The sequence below is a fragment of the Coffea eugenioides genome, chromosome 4 (genome assembly GCF_003713205.1).
Source record: "Coffea eugenioides isolate CCC68of chromosome 4, Ceug_1.0, whole genome shotgun sequence".
In the NCBI taxonomy this organism is placed as follows: domain Eukaryota; kingdom Viridiplantae; phylum Streptophyta; class Magnoliopsida; order Gentianales; family Rubiaceae; genus Coffea; species Coffea eugenioides.
The window spans coordinates 10,626,472-10,638,864 of record NC_040038.1 but is presented as its reverse complement, the minus strand read 5'-3'; the positions used below and the strand labels follow the sequence as shown (position 1 = coordinate 10,638,864).

Sequence of the window (12,393 nt, the reverse complement as noted above, 5' to 3'; positions counted from 1 at the left end):
TGACCCCTAGATTGTTAAAAACTATTAATATACCTCAAATATTTCATACTTTATCAATATTTTCTTAAAGTTTGGTGTTATTTTTCAATTAAATCCATAATTTTAATTCTAAACTTGTTAATGCTCATTAAATAATATAAATTGCTATTTGATTGTTCTAATTTCTTTGTATTTTCTTGTTAAATATATTTGAAACATCAAATATATATGAATATACATTTATTAATATTAACATGTTATTAGGTATTTTACATATAATATTTTAATTTTTAAATAATTTTTATTTATAACGTCATCCGGTTCAACCCCTATCGAACTCGGTTGAACCTATTGACCCCTGACCCCTGAGTTTGACCAAGTCGATACCCTGTCTGGTTCTGAAAACATAGGAGTAGGCACTGGGCTAGTTTTGCAAAAGGGCAGTTTGTACATTTACTGGTACTATTTTGTTTTGCTTTTTGGTTTTTTTTTTAAAAATTTTTTTTATAGCAAAGAAAGGGATGGAATTGAAGAAGCGGAAACAGGGTAGAGGGATTAAAATTCAAAACTTCTAATTCTATCTTGACGGGGGAATGGGGTGTTTATTTTGGTTTATGTCCATTTCATTTTCATGCAAGAAAAAGTTACGTTTACAGAGTGACAGTTGGTGCCAGTTGACAAGAAAATTGATTAATAATCATAATGCCATCAATTGAAGTTGGTGGCTCTTTTTTCACTACTTTAGGACATTGAAGACGTGCGACTGAGCTAACTTCTTAGGCCATCCATCACATGTAGGGATGACAATGGGGGCGGCTGCCCGCGGGGGGCTCTCGGGGCGGGGGGTGGGGCGGGGGGGAATTATTTCCCCCCGCTTAGAAACGGGGCGGGGGGCGGGCCCCGTCACGCCACCCGCAAAACAAAAAAAAAATATAAAAATATATATAATATGTAAGTTAATTAGTTATAAACTTATGATAATGATATTATTAGTTAGATGTATTATATAATGTATATTAGTTTATGTAATAGAATTGATATTATCAATTATATGAATAATTATGCATGTCTACTAATAGAATTTATTAATTAGTTATATTAAATTTACTAATACATTTATACTAAATTTCTAATTACACTTAATAGAATAACATTTTTTTCTCAAAAAAAAGCACAAACACAATAAAGAATTAGTGATTGCATTTGTACTAAAAGTGAAAACTTGACTATTTTAGTTATATTTATTTCATCATATTGGATTGTATTCAAATAACTTCTGTTTGATTGTTTTTATGAGTTTCAATTGTAAAATTATAATGAATAATAATTTGGTGATGTGTTGATATTTTAGTACTTGATTATTTATTAAAATTTAATTATAATAAAATTATATAATAAAATTTTATTAACCTCGCGGGTACCCCCGCGGGGGAAGCGGGGCAAGGCGGGGCGGAGGCGGGGCGGGGCGGGAAACGGGGGACGGACGGGGGACGGGGGGAACTAATAGGCAACGGGGCGGGGGGCGGGGGACCCCGTTGCCATCCCTAATCACATGCATTTCGAGTGTTTGGATACCAAAATTATTCCAAATAATATTTCGCTTGCATCACAAACACATTTTTCAACCTATCTTTTTATATTCCCAATCACCTTTTTATCTCACACACATCACATCACAAAAAATGCTACAGTAATTATTCCAAATAATATTTCAAATAATACACTATCCAAACAAAAATGTTACACAATCAATCTAACCTTGCACTAGCATTTTACTGTACTGGGATGATTAATCATTAATGTTAATTTCTGCATTAATCGGATGGTGAAAAAGTATCTGAGAGTGAAAAGCCAAACCATCCATTTACTTTTTGCCATTTTGACACTTGAAATTGGAATTAATGCCGATTTGATGCTTTCCAAGGTGCCAACTCATGCGCATTGATTTTCCTTCTGTCAACTGGCAATAGATTGTCTTATACTATACGTTAAGTGATGGGTTAACTGAGTTTAGATCCCTTAACATTAAATTATATGCCGTAGAATGGAAAGGCACTAAGTCAAATCCCATTGTATTGGACCACATAAAATCCCCTTCTTAAAAAAAAAAAAATATATATATCCCCTTATATTGGACCACATAAAATTGGATGGCCCCTTGAACTAATTCATTAGTTGGCTTCAATATCTTAATACCAGCCATGGGATGTTACATACTTCATATTTTCTTCGCTAAATTGACCCCAAAAAAATGTATAAAGGTTTAATCATAATTTTGCTAGGGTTTTGGGAAATTTAATTAGTTTTTGTCACTTTTTTTTTTTTGGGCTGAAGATTTAGCCTCGAGGATTCCCGAAGGCGGATGGTGCATTTGTAAAGTGGAGTGGTCCTAGAATGAAGCGTCGCAAAAAGCAATATATTACCCCAAAAAAGAATAGAATTGCTTCTTTATTTGATTTATTAAAAAGTTGGCAATTGGAGGTATCAAAATCAACTAACAAAAGATGTAAGGGAAAACTACACCAATCATCCCTAGCATATTGTGTATATAAAATTTTAGTGTCTCAGAATTAAAATGATCAATTTTATCCTCTAACGTTCAGAAAACGCTCAAATTTTATCTCTTGTCACCTTATAAATTTGACTGGAATAAGTCACCAATCTATCAATTTTGAAAGTACAAATATGACAATTCACTTATTATGTTCATGCCAAATGCACTGGGCTAACGATTTACTCACTTTTTCATCACTCACCCTCGACCAAGCGGGCCAAACCAAGTACGTACCTACAGGTGCCATGATTCCCACAAACACAAGAAAGTGGCTAAATTCTTTTGCTTTGCTCAGCCACAATTTTCCATCCCACGGACAAACTACTATATAATGCTATCACCTTCTCAATCATCTTCAATTCTTGACCATGCAACCCAAATGAGTTTCTTCAGTTTCAGTGCTCATGTTTCTTTTGTAACATCCTGTATGTGTTCATAACAGAAATCCAGCTGCCCCAGAGTTTAACTTGAATTTGTGGAAAACATTAGGAAATTAGTAGGAACCCATTTTTAGTGAAGCTGAAGATTATCAGAGACCACCATGATTTTGCCGCTTGATTTGAAAGATTTCCAGGAAAAGCTCTCCATAAAGTTGAGACCTTGGCAGCGTTCTTTTGAATTCTGGGCTCGAACTATTGATATCTACACTGGCTATAAGGTCTCTCTATCCGTGAATTAATATTGGGATTAGCTTAGAATTTTTTTTTTTTTTTCACTTTTCATTTTTGTTTAATGGGGGAAAATTCCTTTCAGGTGTTTCAACTTAAAGTGTGCTTTGAGAAGGATGTGAAAAAGCAGGAGGCAATGTGGGAGAGGCAGCATGAGCTTGCCGCTGACAAGATTTATAATATGTGTGCTGATCTTGGTGGGTTTTTTCTAAAGGTACTCCTGTTGATTGCACCTTTAAAATTTTTAATCTTCTATACTTCTTAAAAGCCATCAATTGTTAAGTTTTGACTATTGTTTGCCTTAAAAGGTTACTCTTTTACTGTGTAATTGGGCTCTTATGGCACTGTTCTGAGTTAAAGATTTTGGTTTAAATAGGTACTACGTGTTTGTGACTTATGGAGGCTGTCATTTTGGGTTTTTTTTTTTTTTTCCTTCATGGTTTTGGTGGATTATGTTTTGTATAGGTTGCACAAATAGTTGGGAAACCTGACTTGGCACCAGCTGCATGGGTGAGAAGACTGGTCACACTGTGTGATCAAGCTCCAGGTACGCCGTACAATGTGATCAAAGCTGAGCTGGAGAAGGAGCTTAGTCAAAGTGTTGACGAGTTGTTTGACACATTTGATGCCAATCCTCTCGGTTCAGCTTCAATTGCTCAGGTTTATATAGCAACTTCACTATTTTGGCTAGCTAAAGACTCACAAAGTTTAAGGTTAAAGTTCTGAATGCAAAATAAAGTATCTTTAAGGTTTAATCCATGATCTCTCAACTCGGTTGGTATGCAATAAATTTATAATTTTCATGATTTCTTATTTGTTTCGTGGTTCTTTTGTGAGTATTCAACATAAATAATTTGGAATGCTAATCATCATGGAACAACTGGGAAGAACCTCAAGAGATGCATGTCAGTAAAGTTGATTCATCTTGTGATTAAGTTGGCTGTTGAGTAAAAGGATGCATTAGGTCTGTTCTGAAATAGCAAATGGTAACAGCCTGTGTGGGACCTTAAAGTTGTATAAATCGTTATTGTTAACATTGTTTTTAAGTACATGTCAAATGGAGCATCCAACATTCTACAGTATGATGGATTGATTGGCTTATAAATGTGACAACGTGATCTAATTGCATGTTTACAACTTAGGATAGCCTTTCCGAGAAGTGGGATGAAACTCAAATTTTTGACAGGAGGCTGTGTTGGTAGGACTACTGCTTTTGAGGCCCAATTTTTTTCTTTCTTTTGTAACTGTTACTGCAGTATTTTAAGCAACATAATTCCTCAATGATATATGGGCCTTATCAGTCTATAGATGCACTTTGTTAAAAGTTTCAGAATAAAAAATATGATGGATCCTGCAGCCTGCGGAGAATAATTAGTACTCCCTCCGTCTCACTTTGATAGTCCTGGTTTTTTTTTCACACAGTTTAAGAAAAAATAGTTAATTTTGTTGGAACAATCAATTTAGGTAGCTATTTTCCTAAAATACCCTCACATTAATTAGAGTACAACTTTATGGGAACTTGAATTGATGGTAAAAAAAGAATCAACTCTCATTAAATGGGGTAGGTTTATAGTAACAACAACTTACATTAAATAAGGGTATTTTAGGAAAATTAAAATACAACTAAATTCTTCAATTGGAAAGTGGACTACAATTTGGGACAGACGAAAAAGGAAAACAAGACTATCAAAGTGGGACGGAGGGAGTATCTGAAAGTGCTTTAAGTTTTTGTTCATGTTTTCTGATGGTGCAGTTGGTTTCTTCTTGATTAACAATATCTGATTGTACCGTTACATGTAAACTTGACAGAGTTTTTGATCTAACCTTTACTCGCTATCCTTTTATTTTAAGACTATACTGATATAATGCGTGCATGTTGATGTCATGTATAACCTAGGTTCATCGAGCACGGCTAAGGGGTGACAAGAATGATGTTGTTGTCAAGGTAAGAAGAACTGAACAACTGCCTGCATCTTTAATATGATTGAGGTCTTAGTCAATACGTTGCTGCAGGTGCAACACCCTGGGGTTCAGCATTTGATGATGACAGACATCCACAACTTGCAAGCTTTTGCTTTGTTTATACAGAAGACAGATATCAAATTTGATCTATATTCTATAACCAAGGAGATGGAGAAACAGGTATGCAGCTCCTTTTCTTTCACAATCATCTGTAGACATTCTGCTGTCCTTGTCTGCCACCACATTTTTCTTTACTTTATTGGGGAGAGAGGGGGAGGGGTGTTGTCTTTTTTGGGGGGGTAGGGTGGGGGAAGAGGGGGGTTGCTGGGAAATTCAACATGATGCATTTTTTTTTGTGGCATAGCTAAGATTTCTGTAGTGGGGCCAAGCATTTGTACTCAGTGTACTTTCTTCTGTTTCCTTTCGATCAGTTTCTTCATTTATGACTTGAGAACTGTGCGGGGGAAAACGTCAAAAATATTTAGACTAGCTAAGTTTAGTCTTCAACAAGCTTTTCTTCACTTTTTAATGTTTCGTTTGAGGCAGAGAAATTGCATTGAAGCATGTAAATATGTCAAAAGATGACTGTTTTTCATCTTGTAGTGATTTATGTGTTGTATTTCTAGAGCTGCTTTATGTCTTAAAGTTGTTTTAGTTTCCTACTTTTTATTTATATTTTTCATCCAAGTTCTCCATTATGCCATTCTTTTCCTATAAGGTGCACTAATTAGTGAGCACTCTCTTAGTTTGAAGTTCGACTTCATCTTCCTTTGATGAAAAAATTGCTTTTAATTACTGTGAAGTACACCTGAAATTTGCTATTCTGTCTTACTCTAGAGAAGTTTGGTCACCTTTCATGTCATGTGTTCCAATTTCAATTCATATGTTACACTGTCTTTTAGTTTGTTGTTTCATTTCCCTCTGATCATATCATATCACATGTTGACACATCTCTTGTTCAGTTGATATTTCTTTACATTTATGTCTTATTGTCTTTCTATATATTGTTAAGTGCATAACTATGATCTTTCTCTTTGATCAATTGTTTGATGCTAATTGATTTCATCTTTTCCACAACAGATTGGATATGAGTTCAACTTCTTGAGAGAGGCTGATGCTATGGAAAGAATTCGCAATTTCTTATATGCAAACAACAAAAAGAGCCCTGTTTCGGTGCCTCGCGTGGTGCGGAATTTGGTCACTAGGTACATTTAATTGCATTAGATTTTTTTTTTTGGGATCAAAATTTGAAAACTCAACTTAGTTTGATTGAATTGTCATTATAGGAAGGTTTTGGTAATGGAATGTATTAATGGAATCCCCATTATGAAACTTGGAGATGAGATAGCGAAAAGAGGCATTAATCCTGCTGGTAAGGTAGCAGCAGCAGCAAAGCAGTAAGCCCTTAGATTACCTAGAGAGTATGGTTCTTTTATTTTTGTTCTGCCTGATTTTTTTGTGATTGTGCGCATTGGTGTTGTGATTGTAGCTTTTTACTTCCATTATTTCTGTAACTTTGTGATATCTGCACCATTCTTGTGTAACCTTTAGTGGACACATCAGGAAGTCTTTGATCTGTCTCTCCCCCTCCCAACTTTTTTAAAACTCCACAGAGTTTTTAAGTCTTCTTCGTAAATGAGTAGAGTGCTGGTCTGTGATAGTTCTGGACTAATCTGTAAGAGGTAGCATAGGATGCATCTTGTAGTGGTCTTTTCTCCAATCTGAACCAAATTATTTCACACATAATTGATTGTTTTAAAAGGAAATCTGCTTTACTTTAGCTGAGTGAAGTATAAGAAACCTGAAATATGGATGGTTACTGACTATTATTCTGCTTTTTTTAGAGTGGAGTGGTACTTTCTCTTTTGGAGCTGATACTAATATCTATAGTTTTCTTAGAAGAGATGTTTGTGGAAATCGTTGTCAAAAACCATTCCTGGGAACAAATTTTACTTGTATTGAGTCTGTGTTTGTTACTCAGCTCCATCTTGAGTTCAACGTTATGAAATTATGAAACAAGTAGCCTTTGGGAATAACTGCAATTTTATGAAACTATCTTGGTTGAATAAAATGCTTAGAAAATTTTGGGCTCAATCTACTAATTTCAGTAAATAGGTGAATTATCTAATGCCGTGCAAAAACATGGAAAATGTTTTTTGGACTGAACCTAGGTTTCTTAGTTTCATAAGAAGATAGTTTTTAAGGTACCTTCTGCTATTAGAGAACTTGTAAGAAGTTTCCTCACTTCCCAAAAGCACATAATTCCTCCGTGAAAAGACAAATCTACTTTTGCAATTGGAATGATACTAAAACTTAAGACATTTTGCAATCAGACAACTGTAGAGTTTGGTCCTGAGAGTTGGAGAGAAGTGACCCTTGTATGTGGTAACATGCTACTGTTGGGAAAGTGATGAAGAAGGAAAAGAAGATAGGGAAGATGAGATAATTTGGTAACCTGTTGAAGAGAGAATAGCCATTTAAAGACATCTCCATTCTGAATCTTATGTCAAAAGAAGTTTATGAACTTATTTTTGTGGGGAACAAGAGATGTGGCAAGCAACTAAGTTTGGAGCTTATCTTGATGAAAGATCTCTATGAATCATCTCACGGACTTTGTCCTGATTGACAGGGGTAAGATATCCCAGGACCTAAATTATAATGGAATGCAGAAATAATCAATATATGGCTGTGTTATTGTTTTGGAAGAGTTCTTAAAACAATAATTAAACCTCTATCTACAGCGTAGCTCAAATTGGTAAGGGGTGCTAAATTAACAGGGATAAGATATGTCAGGACCTTAATTTTGATGGATGGTGGAAACCATCAACATAAGCCAGTGTTATTAATTTGCAAGAGTTCTTAAAACAACGGTTAAACCTCTATCTACAGGGTAGCTCAAATTAGTAAGGGATGCTAAACTTCTAAATTTGTCATCTACGCTTTTAAAATATAGCTTGCTACCATGCATATTTTCATAGATGGCTTTTGGAAGAAATTTCTGCATATTGCTAACAAAACTGTTCAACAATTCAACTGGAGTTTGTTATTTTTGTCAGTGACTGACATCCATAACTTATATTAACTGGATGTGATGGGGATAAACTTCATAATCCTTTTATTTCATGTTTCATGATATACATACGTACTTTCACTTGCACTGTTATGTATATGATGGATAACCTACAAAAGTAATTTCATTTTATCCTTAATCCTTGCTTGTAGCTACTTTGACAGTGGAATAAACAATAATAAAGACATAACATCTGCTGCCAAATGCAGGAATATCCTGAAAAGTTTGACACTTGCATATGGACAGATGATTCTGAAGAGTGGTTTCTTTCATGCTGATCCTCATCCAGGAAATATTCTGATATGTCGAGGTTCAGAGGCAAGTTGAACATTTCTACTCTCTTTTATTCTGTTTTGACAGTGTTTCAAGATCATCCATTAGTTTCTGTCTATTAACGGGAAATGGATCTTTTTTGGATACTCTTTTAGGTTGCTTTACTTGATTATGGGCAAGTGAAGGATCTCCCTGATCAGCTGAGGCTTGGATATGCTAATCTAATTCTTGCAATTGCGGATAAGGATCCTTTAAGGGCAATAGAGAGCTTCAGGTGCTATTACCCTCTCTAAACCTTGGTGTTGTGTGTTCAGTTTAAGTGATAATTAATAGTCATAACATTAGCAGATGTTGAAATTCACTGGAAAAAGAAAAAAAGAAAATTGAAAACAGAGGCAGATATGAAAAGGAACAGTTATATATTGAACAATCAAAACTATCTTGGAAATTATTCCTGGCCTGAAGAAATGAACTGGTAATTCTTCTGTCTATTATGTTGTGAAATACAACCTTAAATCTCTTACACTGCCTCATCTTCTGTGTCTGTACTAGGGAGCTTGGAATAATTACCTTGACGAAGTGTGAGGATGAGCAGAACGAAATGCTTAAATTGGCAACGACAATGTTTGATACAAAACTACCTCCTGGAGTCATGATGTTGCAGCCTTTTTCAGAAGATTCTTCAATAAAAAGAATTTCTGTGGAGGTTTGTACTGTTTTTAGTAGAGCGATACATGCCAGTTTCTTGATGCTAATTGCTTGTTGAGACTATTGTGTTTACTGGAATATTAAGTCACTTTAGATCTTCCTAAGAACAATTGTAAAAATTTCCCTTTCTCCTTTGTAAGCTAATTCAGCAGCAAGTTTGAAACTCACATTAGGTTTAACTCAGTCTGTAAGGTGGTGTTCAGCAATGGTGCAAGAAGTCTTGTAACCTAACCACCAGCCTTAGTTTTTATTATTTGCTCATGCAGTCGTATATCCAATCATCTCAACTAAGGCTTAATGTACACAGGACAAATGCTGTATCATGATCAGCATTTATCACAGGTCAAGCATCCTAATCACAATAGGAGATGTAGAATCCTGGACATGGCTTGTACAGGTTTTTATATGGCATCATGATCTAGGGTATACCGCTTGGTTCTCCAAAGAGTTTGGTTCTCACTCTTCTGGCAGGTAGCCAGCACTTGTATAAATTAAATCTGGCTGATTGCAGGCCTAACAACTTGAAGTCCAAAGCATTAGCCTGAAATGCTCAAGTCAGGTAAGTAGTAGTACTATAACTGAGGTCTTATGAGCATTCATAAAATCTCCGCGCATGATGCAGAAAAGTCTAGAGCATTAGCCTGAAATGCTTAAGTCAGGTTAGTAATGGTACCGTAATTAAGGTCTTATAAGCATCCATAGAATCTCCATGCCTTATGTGGCAAGACGGGCTTTAATCCACATTTTGCACATCTTGAGCTCCAAAATTGTGGAGTTGCAAAGAGGGAGAAGAGAAGCAAGATTAAGCTGTAACATTAAGAGGATCCTTCAAATTGCCAGGCTTGGTGCCCATATTCGCTTGAATTTTGAACAGTTTTTTTCTTCTCCCTCACTTTATATCCTTTAAAAGGGCTGGTAGGATTGATGCGGCTTGGTATCTATTTTCTTTAATGGGAATGGGTTGTCAAAGCATTGGATTTATACCAGGGCATCAAATAGGGGTGGCCTAAATTTTTAAGTTTGGGCTGTATTGACCACTAATGTGGTGGGAACAATATTTTCAGCAAGGATAGAGCATCTCATGTTTGGGCATATTATCCACTTTTAAATTGTAACTTATCTAGAGGACTTCTTGATCCATACTGGAAGCAAGCCAATCTTTCCATTTCTAATTTGGGAACTGAGCATTGCTTTTTGTTTATTGTTTTTTTCAAAGCAGAGGTTGGATTCTTCATAGCATAACCCCCCTTAAGAATTATTATAAGTTGACCTCAACAATATCAATAATTTCGGGCCTAATCTTGCAAATTTCGTAGTTTATGTCTTCCCAATGCAATTTAAACCTACAAAGTTCCTACACTTGGAAAGTCTCATTTCCAGGAACATAGTTTTTTTTTTTTTGGGTGATAAAAGGGACTGTAAACTCTGCTCATGAGTATTCACTCTAACTTTTGATTTTTGTTCTTGTTGTTCTATGTTATTTGACATTGAAGGAAATACTTCTAAAAATGATTTAGCTGTAATGAAAAAAATCCCTTATTCTGCTAACTTAGATTCTGAGGTTAAGTCTGGCTTAATTTCTCTTTGCATATGTCTATACATGCCTTAAATTTGGAATCTATTCAGTATTATGTAGAGATATGACTTGAGATGATTCAAATGTTAGATATGTACCCAAAAAAAAAAGAAGAAGAAGAAGAATGATATTTCATTACTGTAGCTGTTTCTTGATGTATGATAAGCTATTATGGGACTCTCGAATCGTGAAGATGATAAACTTGATATGTTAGAAACTGGTTCTTGCAGTGTTTTAATAATCGGTTGATGATTGCAAGTTATGCTCCAAAATTGTAATTGTCCTGCTGTGATATGATGATGACAGGCTTTTCCAGAAGAACTATTTTCTGTTCTTCGTACTGTGCATCTATTGAGGGGGCTCAGTGTCGGTATGGGAATTAATTATTCATGTGCTGAGCAATGGAAACCTATTGCTGAAGAAGCTCTGTGTCGTGCGGGCAGGCTACCAGGTATATTTCTAAGTCAGAACATTTGTCTCTTCTATAATTGGTGTTTCATGGGGCCAAAATGGGAGTGTAGTAATTTGCTGCTGGTGCTTCTTGCCAATGCACGATAATACATCATGTCCAATTTAGGTTTCACTTATAATGTTAGCAATTTTGTTTGCTGGTGTTCATTTTCATAGTGTGCTTTGCACTGAGCAGGCCCTATCAAGCAATGCCATTTCCATGCTGTTGGCCGGGTCTAAGAAATGTAAAATTTGTCTATATAACAGGCTTACAAGTTCCCTTCTGTAAAATTATTCTGATATTTAAACTGTTCAAGTTAATATGATGCTAAATCTGTGTTAATAAATCTTTTTAATTCTGCAACTTTTACCGTCTGTCCCTAAATTACAGTTGCTCCAGACTTTGAGTTATTTTCTTTTCTGTCTGGCAGTGTGTCACCCCACAACAGCAGCTTTCGAGTTCAAAGTTCATTAACATTTTTCATGTGTTGCTTATTTTTTTTTGGGCTTTTTCATGTACTGGTGCAGATAAAAATTCAAGACGAGGACGTAGACGCGGGTACCTCAGAAGGATATTTCGGAGACAGTAAAATAACACATGAAGAAAAGCAGGCGGTTTACAAAAAAATTTGAGACATTTATCATTCTTGGTATAGATAAAGTCTATTGTAATACACTAGTAACTGTACACTTACTGATTTAGAAATTGATGTGATGCTTTTCATTGCTGATGCTCAACCACTAATTGTAGGTGCCAATGCTAAATTGTATGGCACCAAATCAGTTCCTTGTCCATGACACAGGCAAAATCAGTATTCTGTAATAGACTGACATCCAAGATCAATATTCTGCATTTGTGGAAACTACTTTTGTGACCTGACTATTAGCATGAGATCCTCCAGCTTGTGTAGTAGTTTTTGCAGTCCCATTTGGAGGTATTGATTGATGAATAGCATGGAGCAGAATACGGTTCATGCCAAACAGGCAACATTGGAGAGAGGAGTAGGGGTGGGCATCCTGACCCGGCGACTCGAAAAACCCGATGATATGATCCGATCCGATCCGTCGGATTACATGCGAATTGGATCGTATCCGAATAAAGAAGTTATGCGGATCAGATTCGAATATATATATTTTTTGTGATCTGCGGATA

At 35.6% G+C, this 12,393-nt stretch overlaps 1 protein-coding gene across 2 annotated transcripts; it reads left to right on the top strand.

The window, feature by feature from the left end:
• The first annotated feature begins 2,827 nt into the window (after positions 1-2,827).
• LOC113769499 (uncharacterized protein slr0889-like) lies at positions 2,828-12,134 on the top strand. 2 transcript variants are annotated; one of them, XM_027313955.1, is made up of 12 exons: positions 2,828-3,191; positions 3,287-3,415; positions 3,667-3,861; positions 5,099-5,146; positions 5,215-5,343; positions 6,244-6,368; positions 6,450-6,560; positions 8,443-8,551; positions 8,662-8,780; positions 9,059-9,212; positions 11,097-11,241; positions 11,769-12,134. In XM_027313955.1, exons 1-12 carry the CDS (start codon positions 3,075-3,077, stop codon positions 11,828-11,830), a joined length of 1,443 nt encoding a protein of 480 aa, XP_027169756.1. In that variant the 5' UTR covers positions 2,828-3,074; the 3' UTR covers positions 11,831-12,134. The 2 variants fall into 2 exon arrangements, with proteins under 2 accessions (XP_027169756.1, XP_027169757.1); XM_027313956.1 differs by having other exon boundaries at positions 3,100-3,191; positions 3,287-3,398.
• The last annotated feature ends 259 nt before the right edge of the window (positions 12,135-12,393 follow it).